Source organism: Chaetodon auriga, chromosome 1 (genome assembly GCF_051107435.1).
Source record: "Chaetodon auriga isolate fChaAug3 chromosome 1, fChaAug3.hap1, whole genome shotgun sequence".
Lineage (NCBI taxonomy): Eukaryota > Metazoa > Chordata > Actinopteri > Chaetodontiformes > Chaetodontidae > Chaetodon > Chaetodon auriga.
In genome coordinates, this window is record NC_135074.1 from 31583021 (window position 1) to 31607108 (window position 24088).

Consider the following 24088-nt stretch of genomic DNA (forward strand, 5'->3'; position numbering starts at 1 on the left):
GTTTGAACATCCCCCAAAACAAATCACAGCTGGGCTCAATCTTCTTGGCTTCACTTTCAAAATAATTGCTAAACTCATTAAATATTGAACTGGAAGAGCCTCCACTTAACTCATCAGCCTCAGAGAAGCAGGTGTTATCCACCAATCAGGATCCAGACATTAAGCCTGTAAATTCACTCAACACAGGCCGCTGCAAAGAAACCAAAGGTACCCACAAACCCCGATGAGGAGCAGTGCTTCACCCTGAGCTGTGGCGCATCACAAAACAACACAATAAGAAAAATGAAACAATGTGGGACCTTTAAATCTGCTGCTGACCACAGGATCCATTTCCTCCAACCAATCAGGTGCGAGTCAGGCTCGATATCCTCATGGGAGGGACGCTTCGGCCTCGCTGCGCAGCATCTTTAGAGCAAATGACATTCTTCCACAGGTAATGAGCAAATGACAAGTTCTGCTGGAAGGATGTGAGGAGGCACGCCGTGGTGTATTAATCTAACGTGGAATATTGGCAAAGAAGATGTTTTCTAATCTGTTTTCCAGTCTTCAGATTCACCCGTCACACCGCCGCTCTATCTGCGTGAGGCCGACGCACGCCGAGCTCGGCTTTATTACTGAAATAAATAAGAGGTGGTGAAGAGACGGGCGAGGAAGCTGCAGCACGATGAAGGAGGGAGGTTAAAGTGAGCCCAACCTCCAGAGTGAAGCCGACGTGTGAGATTGAGTTGATCGACACTCTCCAGCCTCCTCTTCCCTTTAGCCTAAGTGGCGGTAGATTTACCTAACCCCTGCCTTGACTTGGCCTCAGTCCCCTGACACCTGGGCAGCAATAAAAACAGGTAAACAACAGGGAGGAGGGAGCATACCAATAACAAAGTGGGACTAAAGGGGCTGTGTGACTCATTAAGTCAATAGCCCCTCAAATCCCGCAATCTCTCTCTCACACACACACACACACACACACACACACACACACACACACACACCTATAGTTTATGGTGAAGTGGACTCCCTCAGCACCCCCGAGGGCTGGATGAGAGTCTGAAGAACTGATGAGTGGAACCAAACAGCAGAAATGAGATTTATATTGAGATGCAATAGCTTCATTTCCAGTTTAAAGGTGCAATCAGTGCAATTTTTACTGTTCGGCCCCCCAAAACTGGCCTAAACGGGGGGGGGGGGGGGGGGGTAGAGCTGCAGATCAGTAACCATGACACAGGAAGATTATCTCCATTTCAGGTGCTGAAATGTTCAAAGCTTTCAAAACTCTCAAACCAAATCTCATCCGCTCTGCGGCTCATTCGGCCTTCAGTCGTCTCAGAAAGCTCAAAAAACATCAACGCTTTGTTTTCCAGCCGGATTTGGAAACACTCGCTCACGTCTTTGCCATCAGCAGACTCGTAAACGTGACTCTTTTTTACCGACCTTCCCATTAAACCGCTCACGGGCTTGGACCACATACATGTGATGGTACAGATTGACGTTCGACTTCTGTTCTGACCGTCGACACAAACATCTCGTAAAAACGTAAAAAAGAAGAAACGAGAAGTTTGAAATTAAGAAGAAACAACTGAGAATATTTTCCATCGTTCTAACCTCACGAAACAAAAGTGCAGCTGGTCTGTAAAGATCTTACTGGTCCGGCCTCAGATCACGTTTCTGATCGCAGGAAAAGACGTTTGCTCAAAACTCCCAGAATTCAGTCAAAATGTGGTAATACAACATTCAGTGTTTCGCTCGTGAATCAGGGAACAGCCTGACTGCTGACACGAGGCGTGCGCTGACATCAGCTTCTTTTATCTAAGATGTATTAGATCCTGCTCTGACACACTTTCCACCCTTTCCTCTCTCTGCAGAGCGCTGGACTCTGAACCTGCTCCGCTCCAGCGACCATGCAGCGCAGCATTTGGTCTAAAGCCAAACAAGCAAATTAAGATGTTCTACTTGTTCGTTTAACATTTCCGTTATTGATCTGCACTAATTACCTCACCGGCCGCCCCGTCCTGTGGAAACGCTCTTTTCTTCACCCCCTCGTATGATTAACTTCTGATGAATTAGTGCTTCTCTGAGATGTCTGATCACTCGCAGACGTTAGACCTTCTTCCAGCTCCAGGGTTTGATTAGTGTTCATCGGGGTGCGATTGGTTCAGAGTGTGTGTGATCTGATCAAACCACTGACTGTGGCTGCAGGTGTGAACGATGCCACAACAAACCCTGAACAAAACACACAAGAAACGAACACTTCTGTGGTTTTGGACGGAGGCTTCGAGAGGAGCTTCATCACAGAGGTGTTAGCATCAGCGCACACGTCAGCTGATGACAGGACTGTCTGACACTGCGCCGCCATCACCGGCGTCAGTCCACCAGAGAGCACTGAACAGTTTATTCTCTGGGAAACGACCACCTTTAAAACCAACCCCGGCTGCTCGTCACCGTTAGCGATACCATCTGTTTGCATTTGGCCGCCCCGCGCTCGTCTCCCCGTGGTGGGCGGCGCTGTGTACTCACCGCTGGAGCAGTCCAGTCCTCCCCAGCCGGGCTCGCACTGGCAGGTATCAGGGGACACACAGCGGCCGTGGGCACACTCCTCCGTGCACAAGGCTTCAGAGAAACAAGAAGACACCGAGGTTAATATCAAACTGTCCGGACCTCTCTGGCTCCCCTCTTCAGTTATCCAGACCAGCACCAATGTGCCGGACCAGTACATAAACCAAACTGGTCTGTAGATACAAAAACATGTCAAAAACATACATTTCTTCCAAAGTTTAACACCAGAACTAAACTAAGGCAGCATTAGCCTATCGTAAAACTTCTAGGGTGTGAATTTTTCCTTTGTCAAACACAATATTTATTTTATTTGTGTTCAACAAGCCGGAGAACCTCAAACTTAAGGTATCATCATATCGACTGTCCGGGAACGAGTGATTGTATGTGTTTGTTTTGACCTGCATGAGGTTTTCTTCAGGCTGATCCCATCAGGATGAGACAGACAGCATGAAGTCGCTGATTTTTACGCAGCGACCTCAAACAGCGCAGCGCGTCACCTTCACCTCAGACTGTTTATATGCTGTGTTTTCTCACTGAATATTTCTGCATTGACTTCAGGTTTTAAAGTATATACTCTCACCAAAGCAAACAGCAACACTGCAGTACGAAGTACTGGAAGTGCGCCTGTGTAATGCAGTACTTTGTATTCAAACAGCTGGAAGCTAAAAACCACTTGTCTGGACTTCCTTTGTGCTGAAATGCTCCTCTGGTGAGACCTCGGGGCAGAAATGTCCTGTGACTGAAAATGAATAGAAGCTCATGTTTAGTCATGTTAACACGCCGGCTGTCACCCAGAAGAGATGGAAATAAGTGTTTATTATTTAACTTTACACGTGGGAGAAACGACTGTTCATGTCACTGTGTGTCGACACAGCGCGCTGTGCAGGCGTGTGAGGCTGTGATTGGTCGAGTGGCTTGATGTGTGATTCTGAGGACAGTCTTACTTTCATGGTTTAATATTGAGGTGTTGAGTTTTTTGGATTTCGCCCTGGGTCGAGCCCAACGTGCTGTCGGAGTGGTGTGCAGCCCGAGAGGAACACCTGCAGACGGACCTGCAGACGGCGCTCAGGGCCGAAAGGTTCTTCTTTCCACACGACAGGTAAAAAAAATAATAACACACAGAATCATTTAATATTTTGTTGTTATTTTGGTGAATGTTCGGTTAAAAAGCAGCTAGAATGGAACATAAATCAACAATATGAGGGTAAAGCAGAGCTCTTTGCTGCAAAGATGCTGTTTGAGAAAATAAATGTGATTTTAAACAAACTAACAGGACGCAGGTTTGCATCTCAGTGTGTTTCACTGCTATTATTACAGCAAGCACACAAACTGTACTTTTATATTTTAACATGGTATCTCCCAGAATGCATCTGAAACACACATCCAGGTGACTCCAGCATGTTCAGACATCACATGTTTTGGTAGAAAGAAGAAGGTTTTTTTGAGAAAAGGCCACAGAAACAACGGACTCAGCGTTCGCAGCGTTAACCGTGTGCATGGAGAAGGAGCCCATCCGTCATATCCAACCTCGCCTTCACGGCCGTGCTGTGTCACCCTTTCAATTGTTGGTGGTTTGACAAATTAATATATCAATGAGGCGCAGATGAATCTATGTGGCGTACAAATTGTGAGAGGCTGTTAATATTTATGATCCCCCGACCTTAAAAAATCAACTGTGGCTCGATGCTGTGAGTCAGTCTCCTGATAGCGTGAGGCAGGTTATCTACTTCACACAGCGCTCAGATAAGGCAGCACTGACATCTTCATTTTCACCTTAAGCTTTTCCAGCTGCTGTAATATTTCATCATGACACGACCTTACAGTTGAGAGCTGTCGCACTATCTGAAGCTTCACGACCAGCGACTCTATCACGGAGTAATAAACGATGCAGAGCTTTCACCGCGCTGCCGCGTCGCCATCGGGCTCCGCGATTAGCTCCGAGGCCAGAGGTGGTCACGATGAGGAGCGAGGAAGAGGAGGAGGGGAGGAGAAGTGAAGAGACCAAGAGGAAAAATAAAAAGAAAAAAAATAGAGACTGGAGGAAGGACAGAGAGAGAGAGAGAGAGAAAACAAAGGCAGAGTGAGCAATGAAGAAGAAGGCTGATGGCACACGCACACACACACACACACACACACACACACACACACACACACACACACACACACACACACACACACACACACACACACACACACACACTTTTCTCTCCATGTTTAAAACCTGACCGTGAATCTGAAGACGTCACTCGCTCTGACTTCAAAGAGCAACGCGGAAAACTTCAAAGCCAAAATCACATCAAGATGACGTTAAATTCTGCAAACTTGAATATTTCACTTCCAGTGATGCCACCGCAGCATAAGATACATCTGAGCTTTCTTTACAGAGACAATGTCCTCTGTGTGCTTAATAATAATGTCTCACGTGCGCTTTAATCATTTTCCACCAGAGGATTTACAGAGTATTTCTGTGTATAAGTACACACTGAAGGATCTTTGAACGTCCATGAGCGACTGTGACCGAGTCTTTACAGACGTGATGACGAGTCGACGCTCAAATGTGGTGAAAAATGTCCAGAAAATCAGCAAAAGGAAATATTAAATCCATCCACTGCTGTCATGTGAATATTAGAGGTTGCTGTGTGAAAACAAACAGTTTGGTGGCGCTAATTCACCCGTCCGGTGCCTTTACACAGCTGCAGAAGAAGAAAGCACGACGGCGTAATGACCAGAGCTAAAACCAGGTAGAAAACACGATGAAATAAGACATCTGTCTTTATTTTCTTTATATATGAATGTTTTTTCTCTACATGCTGTCTGTCAGCTGTGCAACAACATCAGAAAAATCGAATTATTAAAACGCATCTGTGCATATCTGCCTTGAATGCTCACTAATCAAGACTTTTTAAAACTTTACGTAACCTGTGAAGTGCTGCTGGGAGCCGGGCTCTTTCTCCAGGTCACACCTCATCTGTTTAATCTGCACAGATGAAACCATAAGGTCGGACTCTGACGCCTGTTCTTAGGTCACAATCAGTGTTCAACAGCTCAAAAATAATGATTCAAAAAAGGTAAAACCCATGAAAATGGTCATTTAACCCATCGCGCGACGATGACAAACCAAAGCTTCTGTGCCACTTTCTGAGAGTGAACAGCTGAACTCTGCCTCACACCCCCTCCAACTCATTCTGTGAGGATCACTTGTGTATCGCAGTATGAATACTGCATCATACATCAGGTAGGGGTTGTGCGGGGAGAAGACGGGCTGACAGCTCGGAGACTTCGGCTCCTCCATCACAGAGATGCCGTCGCTCTGCTTCTGTTTGTGGAGCTGATTCCTCTCCAGCAGAAACAGGCGGCTTCGCTTGCATAAATATGTGCACAGGAACAAATGAACGTGGCTTTAACGAAGGAGAAAGCCTCTTCAGCTTCATGAGCTCGCGCAGCTTCTCCTGCATCGCACGTTTTCACGCACCGAACAACACTCGCTGTGCTTTAAGGCCACGAGGTGTTACTCAAAATTAGCACAGTGCACAAAAAGTGAAGTGCTGAGTTTGGAAAGTTGCTGGAAGTTTGTGAGCAGAGAGGAAAAGTGGCTCGAGCAGATACAGGACTTAGACCGGCCTCGGTAAAGTTGGGTTTTATGGTGTTTTAGCCACAGAGGGGTCGTCCTCTCTAAATTTATAGAGGCGGTGTGTTCACATTTTACAGCTTTGCTCATGCATTAGGACGCAGGCGCTGCACACCGAGCACAGATTTACACTGGACGAGGAGGGACTGAGGTAGAGCTCCTGCCTGCAACACTGAAAGCTTTATGTCACATATATAATATAAATATATATATTAAACATACAGACGCTGTGAACAGGACTGCTGCAAACACAAAGGGGCAAACAGGTGTGTGTTTGATGAGAGAAAAATGCCACCAAAACCAGAGAATGAGGCCGAGGACCATCAAAACACTGTTCAATATGAAAAACACTCAGATTATTATGTGATTAAGAGTTCACTGATTTAGTCCAAACACCAAGAAGAAGAAGAAGAAGAAGAAGAAGAAGAAGAAAAAAAAGAAGAAGTGAAATGAGTAAAAGAAGAAAAAGAGAGGAAGCAAAAGAAGAAAGAAGAAACAGAAGTAGTAATAATAGCAGTAGCAGTACTTGTGTTCGTCCTTGTAGCTGCAGTGGCAGTACTACATGCAGTACGAGCAGCAGGTCGTCCTGGTACAAACTCTGAGTTTTACTGTGTTTGCATTCAGTAACTGAAGATCAGGAAACCGACGGCTGAGGCCTTAGAGGAACAGTCCGTCACTCTGGGAAAACGTGCTCATCTGCTTTGTTTCCGTCGCTTCCAGAAGAATCTCCACCGTCAGCTCTCAAATAAAGAGGAAAAAACCCAAAAAGACTTTTCACTGATTGAGGAGAGTCAACGCGGACGTCGCTCGAGACTCAAGAAGCCACTCAGCATTTAGTTTATTCTTATTTATTGGATTTACATTGTGTTCTCAGCGTGTGGACTGAAGGGATCCAGGTCCTGTTTTCATTGTACCTAACTGTGTCTACCTGAGTTCGCCCTCTCACCCCGTCCACGGTCTCGACCCTCAGGTCGGTTGGCGGTCGGTTTTCTGTCGGCGTGGGTCGACTGCAAACGCAATGAAGTGAGGCGTCATCAAATCAGCCTGAACTTTTTAATGAGCTAACAGCCGTCAGGATTAGCAGTTTCTCCGAGTGCACTTCTTTGTGCTATCCAGCATATTTTTAGAGAGAGGGAGAAAATGTCTTACAGGCCTGGATTTTAATAAGAGAGCCAACGACACATGCTCTTGTAATCCTGAAGGAGAGTTGATAAATCATTAAACGGGCGCCTAATCCTTTCATCCTGTGGATCGGAGCAGAAACAGCTACAAGGAGGATTACATCAGCGACGGCTACAAAAAGATTAATAGATATCAAATTAAATAATCGCTACCTAATTCCAGCTATTGTCTCGGCATGCTGAAGCGGTCTTCAGCGCCCTTGAAAGTCTTGATCGGCTGCTGAAGGAAGAACGAGGGCGGAGGCGCGAGGAGCGCCGCGGGGAGGGCGGTGGGCTCGACTGTGGCGCCCGACATCGACCTCCAGAGTCCGATCTCGGCGTCGGCTCTCTGCACGGGTGAGAGGAGCTCCTGATAGCTGACCGGATTCAGACCTTTTCTTCAGTATTTAAGTCATCCAGGCGGTCGTTAAGGATGTGCGCTAATTAATGTCGCTTCACTTGCTAACTGTCAGTTAAACTTCTTATTTCATGAATGCACGCGTTTAAACTCCAGGATAACGTCTTTGTGATGCGCCGCAGGGTTTCCATCATCCTGTAATCTGCTGAAGTCTGACGTCTTTAATCTGTCGGGTCATCGTGAAAATAAAGATGTGAAAGTGATGTGGCTCCACGCGCTGCTGCGTGCAGTGCAACACCTTTCAGTGGCGTTTAAAACACAAGCTGCTGATGGTAGACTGTGTTTAAATGGCTCCTCCAACACAAACCGCGTGTTTTCAACACTGTAGGTCCATTTTTCTTACTTAATCTTCCATTTTAACATTAAACGTCAGTGAAATGAGTCGTCGGGACCCTCCCTCGTACACTGGGACTCTTCCTGGTGCTCGCTGGCTAAAACTGTAGACAAAAACAGGCTGAAGACGCTTTGGAGATCAATGAACGGGCGTTTGGCGCGGCTCATCCTCGGTAACTTTTCATCAGATGTGCAGGAGGAAGCTTGATTAACGTTGCATATTTTTACATCATGCTCTGATACTGAACCTTGTGTGATTTGACAGCAGGCGGGAAAGTGATGAAGTGAGCGTCTCCGGAGTGCACGCCACTGGCCGAGAGAGCTTTTCACCTTTCTGTCTCGGGTTTCTCACAGAAGCTTTATTTTAATCTGGACCTCCTCCAGCTTTTAAAGTCAAGTCACACAATATAATATAATGAGCTGAACCAGTGACAGTTAGTCTGGTTTTATTTAGACTTCAGCAAGTTTAGAGTCCAAACTATTTAATTTAGCTTCATGGTTCAAGTGTTTATGCCACAGCTATTTTCTGAGCTGCTGAACGTATGGATATACTGTGTGAGGAGGGTAAATGATGGTAGACTTTGACAGAAAATGAGGCGTTTAGGTGCTGTAAATCTGAATATTACAAAGATATTTTCAACAAGCAGAGACAAAGAGCACCTTTCTGTTTCACCCCGACTGAATGCTATTTTGCGTCACAGGTTCATAAAAAGATGAATCTTTTCATAAAGAGACAAACACGTTAAGTGGATTTGAATTTCTGTTTTTGTTTCAGGAAGTGGTGAAAAATCGCAGTAATTTCTATCAGACTCGCTGTGGAGGTGACGGGTGGCAGAGGTTACGCCGAGAGGGGAGGCGGGTGACTGTGGGGGGAGGCCGGTAACGGCTGAAGCAGGTCGATGGGTGAGGAGGTCACAGACAGCCGAGCTGCTCCGGTTCAACGGCCAGAGAGGCGACGCAAACAGCATTCAGGATCCAGGACAAGAAAAAGAAGACAGAGTGGACGAGAATGAAAAGGGGGAAATTATCCTGACAAGAGACAAAATGGCCTCAGGCTGAGATGAAGAATAACAAAAGCTTTCCTCCATCTGCAAGACAGCCAACTTCAACAAAGGACGGGCGCAATTTAGGGCGCTTACCGAAAAATGTAAAGTCTAGACGCGAGGAGAGCAAGCGTAACACACCCTGCACAAATGTTTATTCAAGATGTGGAGACGAGCAGGAAATGAAGAACAGAGGAGAGCTCGCGGAACAGCCGGGGAGCACAGGAAGAGGAAAGCCCTCTAATCAAATTAGCAGCCCTCCCCCTCCCTCCCCCGCTCGCTGTCGGGGAGGGAAACCTTTCAATTAGCTCAGACCGCCATCGTCACAACAAAAGACCTGTCCGAGGCCCTTAACGTGAGCCGGGCAGGCGGCGTCTCCTCCCGCTTAACGCTCAGGAAGAGGCTTCCGGCGATCCAACTACTCAGCCAACGGGAGCAGGAGGCCGTGTGTGTGTGTGTGTGTGTGTGTGTGTGTGTGTGTGTGTGTGTGCGCGTGTGTGTGGCAGCGTCACACAATGGAGTCCAGGGGTATTTGTCTCGGTCCCCCGGGAAAATCTAATAAAGTTGTTTACAAGCAGATGTTGAATAAAGACACACAATACGCTCCTCTTCACCCCCCCCACCCCCCCCCACCCCCCCAGGCAGGCCCATTCACTCCCTCACTCAATAAGAAAAAGCAACGCTGCCCTATAGAATTTACCATCTAGGGTGGATAATTGATTTCTTTTGCTGGATGGAGGAACGTATAGCAGCATGAGATAAAGAGCGGCCGGGGAGGAACTCTCCTCCTCTCACAGGCGCCGACATCGTTCCTTCACAGGGTCACTTCCAGGAGCCAACTTTGATCCACGCGTCTCCGCTCGCAGGTGGACGGACGGACGGACGGGGAGCCTCCCGACACTCGACCCTCCTCACATGAAATCCAGCCGGCTCGCTCTGGGCACTCGTCTAATAGGATTCATTTCCACAGAAATGTTCAGACACGTCCACAAACAGCCGAATGTAAGACACGACCTCTGAGTGGCTACAGGCAGCGTAAAGGACGGCCTATCGTACGTGTCCTTTTAGTATATGGGCCCTTTGTCAATGAGAGACGCTGCACGATGACGTCCATGGTGGAATCTGTGAAAATGGGACATTCAAATGTTGCACCTGAGCATCTATCAACGGCTGAGATGTGCAGTCTGGAGTCACATTTTGTGGCCACATAACAAATTTAAGTCCATATTCAATCTCTCTGAGCTCGTCTTTGGTCTCCACACGTCTCCTGAGGCCTCATGTCAAATACGTACGCGCAGAAGTTTCTGCAGGTGTAAAACTGTACATGCACGAGCCACGAAACCCGCCTCGACTCCTCCCTAAATGACCATGCAAATGACCGAAACACGCCCCTCGTGGCCAACAGCCAATCCTGCAGCAAGACGCATGACAAAGTGTGAGATCAAGGTGCTGCTTACTGAGACAGAGGAACTGTGCAAACAGCCACAATCAAAGAAAGGTCTGTCAAACAACACATCAGTGAAGGTTTGAGGTATATTATGCAGGATTTTCCTAAAAACATCACATAGACTCAAACAGAGTTAATCCTCTGCGGTCGGGACGTTTCTGGTGTCCCAGCCAATAACAGCTCTCCGCTGAGGTTAGGACCTCATAGCTTTTACTGTTGATTAACATTATTTTCTGCTAATTTGCTGTTCTCCAAGAGCACATGAAGTCATTTGAGAGCATGAATTAGTAATCTGTGCGCACGATTTCTTCATTTGAGAGCACAAACCATTAATCAATGATGTTTGTTTTCCCTCCGTGGTACAAAGACCGAGCAGGGGGGCCCGAAGTTCGACCCACGCAGACTCGAACCTGAATACAGAGTGAGGTCAGCGGACAGAAGTCAGCTCAAAGTTTGTGTCACACGTCCGACACACGGCCGTCTCCAGACCCTCTGGAGCTCTGAGCGTAAAAAGCTGCTGGTGCTTCGTGAAGAAGCTCTTGTGTTTGCCAACACTGAGTTTTCATCTTGACTACAGATGAACCAAACTCCATAAAAACAGCTGACACTGCACTGCACACAGGTGGAAGTCAAAAAGTCTTTTCTCTTATCTCTTACATGAACAGTGAGTGAGTCACATGATCAGGAGACAGCGCTTACGCTCACACTTCGAGCCCTTATTGTTCAGATCTGATGTTTTTTTATTGGCTGTTCAGGCGGGAGACGTGAACGTTGCATCAATTCAGAAACGACCGTTCAGACTGACAAAGCATCAGACCTGGATCTGATTTATAGACGAGCCCAAATCAGAATTAAAAAGATCAGACTCTGTGTGACTGAGCCGTTCACGTGTGGACGTGTGTGTCCTGCTAGCTGGCGTCCGCTCATACAGATGCCGATGACTCAGTCAGCTGATGCGTCCAAAGACTGAGAGACGCTGTCAGATGTGATGAGATAAATGGATGCGTGAGGAAGCTGAAGCAGCGACTGAGCGCCGCTGGAACAATTAAGAAGAGAAGCTGAAGGCTGAGTTTCCACTTAAATAAAGAGTCATACGGACGTGTCACATCAGCTCTGAGCGAACATCTGTCGCCTCAGCTGCTCCGTCTAATTGTCTGATGGTCTGTTTGAGGTAAAGCTGTGTTGTTCTTCAGAAAAGCTTGAAACAAAAATAACTGCACAGAGAAATACTGGTGTTTTATCTCACTGACCAACTTTTTCAAAAACAGATCCGGCCGCCACACACACACACACACACACACACACACACACAGACACAGACACAGACACAGACACACACACACACACACACCAGGGAACAAAGCTAAACTGCTGATAAGCTGAATGTGAAGCGATATCCTTGTTCAGAAACATGAAAACAGGAAGAATGAATCTGAGGCACGAAGACACGACCGTCCAATCAACACACCATCACAACGAAGCTTCTTAACACAAATGTGCAGCTTTTGTTTCCTGCTTTTCCGTCTGTTTACGCTGATTTCAAATCCCTGTGTGGTGAAACTTTAAGCAGGAATGGATCCGCTTTGCAGCAGAGCCAGATTGATCTGACTTTGACAGCCCTAACAGCAGATATAGATAACTGTCTGGCAAGTGAAAAGATAACGACTGAGATTGAATCACTGTTCCGCAAGACACACTGCAATTTTAACAAGGCTGGATACTTTGTGTGTATCAAGTGGAAAAAGTTTGAAAATAACAATGCAGATGACAGGAAAATGATTTTGTTTGTTGCAGAGACGTTATGCAGAGCACACGTTCCCCTGTGGTGGGAATATTTCACATCCAGCTGTATTCTGGAGATAGGAAACAACAATGCTGGATATGTTTTTTATTGCCATTTGATCAAACGAAATGTGCACTTGCAGCATTTTAAGAGCACCCCGACTCCAAATGTGTAAGAGGAGAGCGACGTGCGTTAGCTTTCTGATGAAAACGTACATTTCTTGCTCAGTCGGGATGTGAATCCAGTCATTTATTTGGCCCTCGCGTCACTGTGATATGATCCAGCTCAGATCTTTGCTGCTGTTGGTATCCTGCTGCGTTGTGCTTTGTGCCTTCCAGCAGCACAGAATCAAACATTTAACAAGGCCATTATATAAAATAACATGTTCCTGAGATACATGTCTCATAAGCTGCTGATTTAATTTGGATTATTACCCTTTCTGGATGTCAGTAGGATGAGAAAATGCAGTTCTTCGGTTTCATATGTTTTTATACCACAACGGTCAGCTCTGATTGGCTGGCAGGAGTGCATTACTTCTTGCGACATACAGTAAAAGCGGGCAGCTCTCAAAAAGAGCGAGCCAGTATTAAAACCTGCACCGACTGATAATTTTTATAATAATAAATAATAAGACAGTTTGACGCAGACAATCAGGGACGTTTCTCTGTATGTGTGTGATGAAAGCGGATTTGAATGTTGTAGTTCAGAGACTGTAATCTGCCCCCCGGCGTGCGTGTTGTAGCTACATGCCGTCGAGCAAAGGGAGAAGCAGACCTGCTGAAGATCTTTGTTAATCATTAGATCCACTGCCGAGCCTCCACCTGGGCAGGCGCTACACCTTACAGGCAGCGCAGCTCGACTTCAGGTGTCCGTTTAGCTGAATGAACAGAACCAGAACAGAAGAATCAACAGAACTTACGGACACACAGGTTTCCGCTTTCGTAGAAGCCCGGGCAGCACTGAGAGCGCCGCCTGTACATGGTCCTCACGCCTCTTCTGTACGCCGTCTTGTAGCTGATCCTGTGCATGTGACAGGCGCACGCACACGCACACGCACACACACACACACACACACACACACACACACAGAGTGTAAACATGACTTGTCTGTCACTTCTTGTCGTTGGTTGCGTGCTTTCCACTGAAGTGACGCTACGTTTCCTATTTTCTCTGAAACCTTTCTTCTGCTGCGTTTTGTCTTCAGGTCGTCTGTCCGTGAAAACATTACCGTGACATTTACCACGAAGTAAACCAGCAGTTCACGCCATGGTGCTGTAAAGAATGAGGCCCTGTAATAACATACTAAAAATGTGCTCACATCACTACACTTCTTAAAGACACTTGAACGTTTAAGGGAGTTTCTCCCACTCATTCAAGGACGCTGATGTTGTCTGACATTTCAGCTTAAGATCAATGACTCAGCTCTTAGCTGGAGGAGCTAAACTGGTGGCTATAAAGCTTAATGTGGTCATTAAAGCCAATATGCCGACGGTCGCTCATCAAAATGACCACATCAGGCGGAGCTGAAGTGCTGGTGTCGGGTAGTAGACACCAGTGACGGACTGCCTCTGGGCTTCAGCAGTAATACTATATACAGTGCAACATGTACGAGTTTGACTCAGGGTGTCGAAGACGTGAACGGGCAGGACAACGTCTCTGAGACGAAGACACGTCTATGTGAGGTCCATGCTGGTCCTTTTTTTTAGAAATCTTTATATAATCGGGAAGTCTCGCTGAATTAAATGTCTCTTTTAAAGAAGAACTAAATCCAAATACACAACAGGTATACAGTATGTAGTATAAGTAGTATGTGTGTACAAGTGTGTGTACACACACACACACACACACACACGCTAAAATAGTGAGTATATATGAGTAACTTATTTATTCCCTCAGAGGAGCAAATGTCCCTAACTTATAGAACTTATACATCTACAGAAACCAGTCTGTCCCAGTTCAGAGCTGGGACAGAAACCAGTAAACCGGTCTGGCTGGACGTCTGCGATGACCTCTGACCTCTGACCTCTTCATATAACTCAACCTAACGAATGTGATGGCAGTAGAGACAGTTTAGTGGACTGCATGATGTTTGTCTGCTTTGAGAGGAGAATCCAATCTGAATTTCAGTTTCTGAATGAAGTCTTTATCGACTCGTATTCCTGCGTACTTGTACAGTAATACTGTGTGTACTGGAGTAGGAACATCTGTGCTCTACTGAAATTCAAACATTTTGTTTTTTCTTTGTTTTATATCACAATAACTTGAGCCTGTTTGGATTCTGGAGTGTCAGTCAGACAAAATGAGAGATTTGAAGGCGTCACTTTGGACTTTTCTAAACTAATCTGAATGAAAAAATAATCAGGACATGAAACGACGTGACAATAACCATCGATTGCTGCATCAGTCGACACTTCAGCCTCAGGGTAAACGACGCGCTGCTAGCTCCGTCCTTACCTGTGTCTGGTGCACTTGAACCAGTTGAGGATGTCGGTGCAGCGGGTGTAGTAGACCTGGTCAAACGGGTGAGCGTAAGACTCCTGCACAGTCACTGCGTAGCTACAGGACAGAGGAAACGAGCACAGATGAACAGATCAGCCTGCTGCAATCAACATCAAATCCAAGGGTTTGATTCAAGGTTAATTCCTGTCGGTGGCAGTGTGATGGAGCAGGACATCATATTTCTAATGTATCTAATATACTTCACCCAAATTTCCCCTCAGTGGGATCAATAAAGGATAATCTTCTATCTTAAAAGCTAAAGATCACAGCGGTAAGTTCTTTTTCTCTTGATGTTATCAATCAATAGCACTTCCTTTAAAAGCAGACGATCAGGAAGTGAAGTTCTGAGAGCGCCGCGTGTCCTCGTGCCGCTATTCCTCAAATCTAAAAAGTCTTTAAAAGCCATTGATTCTCTGGGGAGCTTTAAAAGCTTTCGCTTATTCCAGGATTTTCAAGAATCCCAACGTAACTTTGAGCGTTTGTCCTCAGTGTGTTTTCTCTTGTTTGATAAAGCTCACTGAACCGAGTCTAACCTTTAGCAACAAGTGAAAACTGTAACCGTCATCAGGGCTAATATCCATTTCCACAATCCCCCTGATTACACTGAGAGATTATCGATCAGAGCACCTGCACCCAGCCGCTCTCCTCAGAAATGACATTGTGCTTTTACTCTGCGTAGCACTGAGTGGTGAGACCACTCAAGCAGTCACATTAGCATCGCTCTGAATTTATGGCCCCAGGATGTCCCCTGGAGTAAACCTTTTCCCTTTTGCTTTTGATTATTGGCAAACACTCGGTCTTGATTTGTGGCAGCGAGTCCATTAGTTCACTGCGGCGTTCAGGGCGCCGTTATTTCACTCTGAATGCCGGAGAAGAGACTGAATTGGGAAAACTGACCTCTCCCAGTGGCTGCACACGTTGGGGTCATCCGGATTGAGCGCCGACGCCAGGCGGATCAAGCCGAGCAGGCTGAGCCACAGCAGGGCTTCGAGGGAGACCCCACCGGCCCCCATCGTCCTCTTCCCTCCGTCCCTCGGGTGGCAGAGAGACACAGCGAGGACGAGGTTTCACCTTTAGACGGCTGCACTGTTGAGACATGAATCAGATAAAAGGACTACTGTCATCCAAAGTAAAGATCTGCAAAGTAGGAAAACACTCGCAGTGTGGGAACAAATCACAGCGCCGGCATCAAGGCTCGAAGAAAAGAGGGCAGACGTTTGTTTGCAACCTCCAAAAATAATACAGAAAGGAAAAACATGGAGGGAAAACTTTCAGTGTGACTCAAAAAACACGACAACTGCACAGCGTTTCCTTCAAAACGGCCATTTTGTATACATAACTGCAGCTGACCCCAGTGTGCTGACGGCCAGTGGTGCAAAATAACTGCATCTACTCACGGACTACACTTAAATACAGTTTGAGGTACTTGTACTTTACTTGAGCATTCCAATCTCTGCTACTCTGTACTTCTACTCCACCACATTTCAGAGGGAAATAAAGTACTTTTCACTACATTTATCTGATTAAGAGACAACTAATCATCTCAAGACCCCCTCAGGTTCATACTGTGACCCTTTGGAGGGACCTGAGCCCTAGATTGAGCTCTAGCTCCACTTCAACCAGCAACAACAGTAAAATACTGCTTACACAGTGCTGTGTCAGTATGAACCATCTGATGACGTCATACATAGTATTATATGAGCTACTCTGCACTTTTAATACTCTTCCAGTATCTGAGTATTTCTCTGTCGCCCATGTGGCTGAGCAGGGTGGTGCTCGTTATGTAGTGGCGAAGGAAACCTGCTTAAAAAGGAGGAGTGCAGGCGGCCATGAAGCAGCAGGTATGATGCTGAATCTGTGTGAGCGAAGAATCAAACAGCAGCAGGTGGTGGAGACGCCGTGCTAAAATCTTCTCACAGGTTTCAAGTGTTTACAGAGACAGTACAGTGCTTTACATTCAGATCAGACCCTTCAAGGCCTGGAAATGTCTTGATTTGGAAGGTTGGCTTTTCCATCCATCCATATATTATATTATATATTCACAGTATATATGTATGTGCGTATGCATATGGATGGCTCCGCAACAATCAATACTGTCGCATAAATACATTGAAAATATTGCATTACTGTTTCACTTAAATACATGTCATTTCATCACAGAGCCACGATCCAATTAGATGTGAGAGCCCGCCCACTCATGCTCCACATGAAGGTGGTCGTCTGTGGGCACCGGCACGGGGACGGACTCCACAAAGGACAGATGACATCTTGGATGACGGCGTGTCTTCTACTGACGAGCAAATTCCTCCAAAATGATTCGTTTTAACGATCCAAAGCTTGCATGGAAACTAAAAAACGTCTAAAAGGCATGAGAGACACTGTCGTCCTCTTTGTTAACAAAAACTTTCAGCATGTGGAAAGACAGAATTTACAAAAATGTTCAGCATGTGGGTAGTTAGGGAGCGGGAATAAACCAGTATGGGAGGAAAAAAATGTAATTACTGTGATTCACAAGAGCGGTGCAGAGCGAGCATTGATAATAATGAACGAGTGGAACTAATGAGCTAAAAGTGATCCATCAGCATCGTTAAAAACAACATCAGCAGGCCATGTCACGAACGGTGGGCGGTGTCTGAACTCAAACAGCAACAGGGAAGCCACACAACCAGGAGTAAATATGGAGATTTCCTGAAATGTGAACAATATAACACCTGATTCAGAAAGCAATGAAACCTGCGCTCGCGGCCATCCGCCGTTATTTTCCACGGAGCACAGTGAGGGCGGCTGAATGCACGTCAGGAGAAAAGAGCGCGGCTGAAAAGTTGAAATCTCCTGTACTCTATGCAAATAAAATAGCAGGGCACGCATTGCACCGCTGAGAATGCCAATCAGCAAACGCAGCTCTGCAAGCAACAGCTCAATGTGGGGTTGTGTGTCTGACACAACCAATCTCGTTTCCTCAGAAATCACTCACTGCTTTACATACAGGTTAGCTACAACAGCACAGGCAGCAGCAGGGGGGACATCAGCCTCGACTGAAGCTGTCTTTTTATTTGTCTCCTCAGACTGAAAAACTGCTGAATCTCAAAAGAATTCAACTTCACTCGTCAGGTTTTAGCTTCATAGGTTTACTGTCATTGTTACATCGAGCGCCACCTTTACGGCTTTGAAGCAGGGTGGGAATTTAAGGCCATACAGATGGAAATATCTGGCAAAATGATTACCAAAACCTTTTTTTTTTCAGCCTCAGAGGACAAATATCTCCATTGAGGCGCCTCCACCTTCAAACTGTTTCCACAATGAATGTTTCCTGGGAGTGTTGTTGACGGCAGCTGTGGGCATGACAGTGACATAAGAGTCCTCGGCGGACCGATTCCTCATGCCATCGCGCCAATTCAGCGGCGCGCAACCTGACAGCCCTGGAAAATCATAGTGATGATGAATAAACCCCTGAGTGACAGAGGTGGTACGAGCCAAACTCTCCCTCCCACACTGTCCCGTAAAGGAATGACATTATGATGTCCATTCGAGGACAACTGCTGGAATGTTCTCATTATGTGTAATATGAGCGAGGCCATGAGGAGACAAGCTGGAGGTTTTCTTGTTTGTCTTCCAGGTGTCTGCTATGTGGAGACAGGCTGCAGACAGGTATAATTAAGCTGAGGCAGTGAATCAGCCTCCATACGAAGAGTCGACAGTGATGAAGAGCTAAGTTTGACAAAAACAACTGAACTGCTCGCTGACAAAACTGTGAAAATGATAATAATTATACATTAAAGCAAGAGAGACTGATGCACGTGTGCTGGATCAAAGCTAAAAAGGGTGTCTCAGTGTTTCACGGTTCATTTATGAAGAATCACTTGATTTACTTTAGTTTGCTCTCATAATTCTTCCATGTTCAGAGATCATGCTTGAAAGGAGTTTAGCCTAGCTTGGCACAGGCTGGAAGCTAGGGGAACCAGCTAGCTTCGCTCCATCAACGGCTGGTTAGCTGACACATTTAAGCTAACGTTATTTTCTAGCCCCTGAGTGCAGTGAGCGCCTTGTGCACCTTTATATCTCCACCAGAGCCCAGGAGAGATTTGGCTGCCAGCTTGCTAGCTAAAACTGCAGACAGAAAAGCTCTCAGGCTATCGCTGCTAGCAGTTACATCTAAATATCTAATGTCAGTGCTAACACAATCAATTCAGCTAATTCAAAAGCCGCTGAACTGCTACACACATGCAACAAGACAACTGAAAAAGCTAATTTACAATGTTCAAATGCTAAACAAGTCCTGATGTGACACTGAACATTACCAAGAAACCAAGTATTTCCCACAATGCTCAAGTGTTTCTTTAGCGTGAAAGAAAGTCAGAGAAGTATTTCTACATTTTGTACAGCCAAGACTCAAACAAGGAGCATGTCCAGAGATAAATGTTAGATTACATTTTAAGTGAGAGAACGACTCAAAGCTAATGTCAGTCAGGAATCAGACACAACATGCAGCTTACCTCGAGCAAAGTGGACGCGACGGATGATAATCTGACTTTATCACGAGAAAAAGACCCACAGTGGACGGCTGGAGTTCAGGACCTGAGTTCAAGACAGAGAGGAAGACACTAAGAACAAATATACAGTGTTACCATGAACACACACACACACACACACACACACACACACACACACACACACACACACACACACACACACAGTCTGTCTTTATGGGATTCAGATACAGATGATTTTTTGACCGCTCCAGAGCACTAAATGACCACAGTGTGTCTGCAGACATTGACAGAGTTATTGATCAATAATTCCTTCTAACTCCATGACTGGATCAGATCATTATCCCCGTTTGTTCTCACTGCTGCTAAGATGGTGCTCATTTCCACCCCACACGCTGTACTTTTCTCCAAATGTCGCACTCCAACGACGTCTTAATCATCACCTTCTAGTTAGATACACCTGAGGACACCGAAACTGCAGAGAACTCACTTCTTCAAATTAATTCAATTTCAGCACATACAGGTAGAAGCTCCATCTGATATTCCTTAGGATTAAACCCAGAGATAATTCAGAACCATCAAACATTCAGTCAGCAGTGGTTTTACCTGAGCTCTGCCATATTTTATCACTGCAGTTCATGAAAAATAAAGCAACTCCACAACGTGTGTGTGTGCGTGTGTGTGTACAATACGTGAACGTGTGCCTGAAAGTACATTTCCATTCGTGTGTAAGTGTGTGCTCTGTGCTCATTGCGTGCTGTTTCTCATAAGCAGCAACTCACAGCGACGGGAAATCAATAAAAACACTGTTATTGTTAGTCAAACAATTTTTCCCCGACCCTGATGAATGTCTCAACATCAGGGCTTTGCAGTGCAGAGCTGTCAGACGGTGAGCTTAGACAGAGCTGCCAAGATGCGATACAGACACTGGTATTATGAGTTTATGGGGGAAGAGGATATGATGTATTACAGAGAACAGCACTGTGAACGGAGGCTGTTAAGCTGAAGTAACCCTATTAAAATGAACAGCCAGGAAACAATCAGATCAGTGGTTTCAGTATGAAAACACCCATTTCTTAGAAAGCAGTCATCCTATTTCAGCTTGGCATCACACAGGCGAGAAAAGCGTTGGTATTCTGGTTATTCTGCTGCTGAACAGGGATCACACTGGATTTACACCCTGACCCTAACCCTGACCCTAAAAAAAAAAAAAAAAAAGGGCTTTTACCTAACCCTAACCCAAATGCCTCTCGTTAACTTATACTAAATAACACCTATATGTACTGATTCATCAGGGTTTGGACTACGATGTTGAACTGATTCTTACAGAAATGGTTAATCAGAAGTATAATTAATTAGATCTACTGTGTTCTGTAAATACATGCATACAGACTTGTCTTTTTTCCAAATTGATGAATTATATAATGCTGTTTGTAGCACATCTTGTGTCTCTTATTCGCTCGTTCAGCTCGACCCCCTAACGATTCGTGTTTGTCATGGCTAAATGAACGTGGGCCCCTGAGCTCATTTCACTGTGGCCTTTAATGTTAGATCGTCGCCTTTAAGATGGGTTATTGAGACATCTGAATATTTCTGGAAAAAACTCCAAAAGGTAAAATCGTTAATACTATGCGAAGACGGAGATGTTGACGCATTCTCTCAGGCATGTTTTGTGAAGGCCAACATGTTCAACACGTCACTAACTGTGGTGTTCAGTGTGCAGTCAGCTCTTCAACACTTCTCCTCTTCAGTATTTATGAGTATTGGGTGAATTCTTTTTTCCTTTGGTCACACAAACCTCAGTCCTCAGTCAGAACATGGAGGCAGATTAAAAACACGGTCTACGTCATTTACAGCTGACGTGCTGCTGTTGCATCAGCAAAAACACAAGTTATCAGCACATCACTGCTGTTTGACTGCTGTCTATTTGTGTTTGAGACGGAAATTACTGATTCAATTGCTGATGCAAGGTCGTATTTGTTGGGATTAGATTAGATTTTATGGGAACTATAAAACGGAGGGCTTTGGCTCATCTGGGGGCCAATTTTGGTCAGTGAGCCACTGTTATCCAAACACTGCTGTAGGTTTTTGAACTCTGCATTATGTATCAAGGTTTCTGGTCAATGTGGTCAATCAGATGGTTTGTTGTAGAAACAGCCTGATAGTGAAGATGATGATGGAGCCCAACACATTCCTGCCAAATATTCACATTTCAGAAATAGTTTACCAACATATTAACTTATAGGACACAAAGAGGGAGGGTAAATGGACTTCTGTCTGACCGACTGTGCTCCTCCACTAGCAGTACTGTTATTACTACTATTATTTACCCTTCACACAAATATGTGTCAGAACAGGTGTGAAAATAGGACCAATCTAAAGGAAGCACATGAGTGTTGTTGTTAGTCAGTCATTAACGACTTTCTGAAGTCCTGTTAGGGTTAGGGTCAACCCTGTAAGACAAGACGTGGTCCATCCGCATGAAGTCAGATCCATTAAGGATCAGAAAGTGGAATGTGTGCAATCTTGAAAGTATCTTGGGACCATTAGTGACTCAAAACTGAACTTTGAAGTAAAACGCGAAGCCGTGTTTGTTTGGTTTGAGGTTTACTGTCAGCGACCAAACCACAGTGACCTTATTCTATTGTGCTGTTACTGAGGGATTTCATTTTACCTTCTGTCAGGAAACCTATCTTTAAAGGACAGAAGCTGATGGATGAGTTACAGCGTCTCAGTACACCAGAGAGTTACAGCAGATAACCAGCTCGATTTTAAACGACGACTGCAGACGACGTCCAGCTTCTTCCTGGACAGAGGTCTGCAGTCCCGAGGTGTAGAACAAGGCTGCATAGAAATATCTTTGGTCCAGCAGCCATAGATCAGATGAACAAGTCAGAGCAACACTGCACCGATGCTTTAGAGTTTTTATTGTTATTTTTTCTCTTTTTAAGTCCTGATTGTTGGAGTGTTGAGTGCTTCTATCACGTTTGTCTGCGTTGTTTGTGAAACGTGTGTCAAGATGGATGCCTCGTCGAATGCAAGCCAACAGGTACAAATACAGTAACCTCAGCTTGAACCTGCTTTCTGACGGACCTCACACAGACAAATGTGTTCCATTGAAAATGATGCTCAGTCCGTTGAAATGGCCATAAACAAACCCAAAAACAGCTTTTCAGAAGAAACAAAAACAAACTTCGCAATTCAGTTTGGAATGTTTTTCAATGCCATTGAAAACTTGTCCTGTTATTTTGTGAATGTAAATGTCAAAAAAATAAAGGGGGTTCTAAATCGTGCTTTAGAAAAGCACAAAAAATCCTTATTGCAGCAACCCAGAGTCCTTTGCTGCATGTCATTCCCAATCTCTACCCTGCTGTCCTATCTTTCTCTGCTACGTTGAAGAAAATACCATCACTGCAGCTAAGGAGGAGAAAACATAAAAAAAAGGGCACAAATCCACCAGTTCAGGTTTAATTTACTCGACTCAATACAGTACAACAACAACTTACTCACTGCACGTCACAATGGACATATCTATCCCATGGGCTGCTTCTGTAATGAATGCTTAGCAAAGGTCATCATCCCCCACAGTTTAATTAATCATGTCGATCGTAGGTTTTCCCACAACAAGTTGATTCCCATCCACGGCCAGGACCAAAATGTGTGCACGCAGTGTGGCTTCAGAGCCGCCGGAGACTCTGCAACCATACAGACCTTTAATATGTGACTCAAGGCTTCATTGACCAGTACGCTCCCCTGTGGCCAATACTCAGCTCCACAGTGATGGAGAGTTACAGTTTGCTGACAGGAGAAAGAGACCAGTCGATCACCTCAGCGGTCTCCCAGGGCTCTTTGGTAATCTAAACTCTAAAATGATGGCAAAGCAGCGTGCGGCTTGCTGTAACTGAGCCAGCTTAAAGGACTACTCCTGTCAAACGCACTCAAATGCAACCAAATATGTGTTCAGTGATCCTTAACTGTTAACAGGATGGGGCGTAAGTGGGTCAGCGTGCCTCAGCAAGACATTAAAATGCTTTATGTGTTTCAGCAACAACAACAGACTCAAAAGAATTAATAAATTAATTAAATGGTTCATCAAAGGGATATGACACTACCTTAGATGTGTCGGAATCACCATCCTGTTATCTTCAAACATGTTTAATAAATGATGAGCATGTCAGAGCACTTTTTTCTTTTCCAACAACCAAAAGTGACACTGACACGGAGCGTATTTCACAACTAGACGACGACCTTTAGCAAAGAGTGAAAACAAACCACTCGTTTGTAGATAACGGAGTGATTTGAGTAATAGAGACACTAATATTAAACTATTCAACACTTTTAGGTCTTCACTTAAGCTCTACATGAGCTGACTCACCACCGCCGCAAGTGCAAGGCTGTGGTTAAAAAAGCCTGGCAGCAGTCACGAGCTTCTGTACATGAGCAGCTGTTATTACATTGATGGTGTTAGTGGACCATAACCTCAATGATCCATATGAGGCGGCCGCTCTCGGCACAGTGTCTTTAAGAGCTACGCTCAATTGGCAACGCACCAATCTGTGAAATCACCCTAATCCGCCCATTCACCCTTCATCTCGCCGTGATCAATGGTCACCTATGGGCGAAGGGGAGCTGAGGATGGAGGGATGGTATTGATGGCCATGGAGCCCGGTCAATATATTGATCACTTAAGTCCCTTATATCTTTAAGACACGCTACTTTTGTTGATTAAGGGGTTTTTGCATT

General features: G+C 45.3%; 1 protein-coding gene across 2 annotated transcripts in view; it reads right to left on the reverse strand.

Moving 5' to 3' along the window:
* LOC143323281 (multiple epidermal growth factor-like domains protein 11) overlaps window positions 1-24088 on the reverse strand; it is a 106658-nt gene that overhangs the window by 62479 nt on the left and 20091 nt on the right. Inside the window, exons 2-6 of one of the 2 annotated variants that reach the window (XM_076735084.1) lie at window positions 19352-19433; window positions 15756-15944; window positions 14814-14915; window positions 13279-13379; window positions 2509-2601 (exon numbers count right to left, since the gene is read on the reverse strand). In XM_076735084.1, coding sequence (XP_076591199.1) covers window positions 2509-2601; window positions 13279-13379; window positions 14814-14915; window positions 15756-15871 — 412 coding nt within the window. In that variant the 5' untranslated portion in view covers window positions 15872-15944; window positions 19352-19433. Of the gene's footprint in view, window positions 1-2508; window positions 2602-13278; window positions 13380-14813; window positions 14916-15755; window positions 15945-19351; window positions 19434-24088 lie in introns of those variants that run through there. The other variant, XM_076735075.1, reaches the window with a different exon arrangement.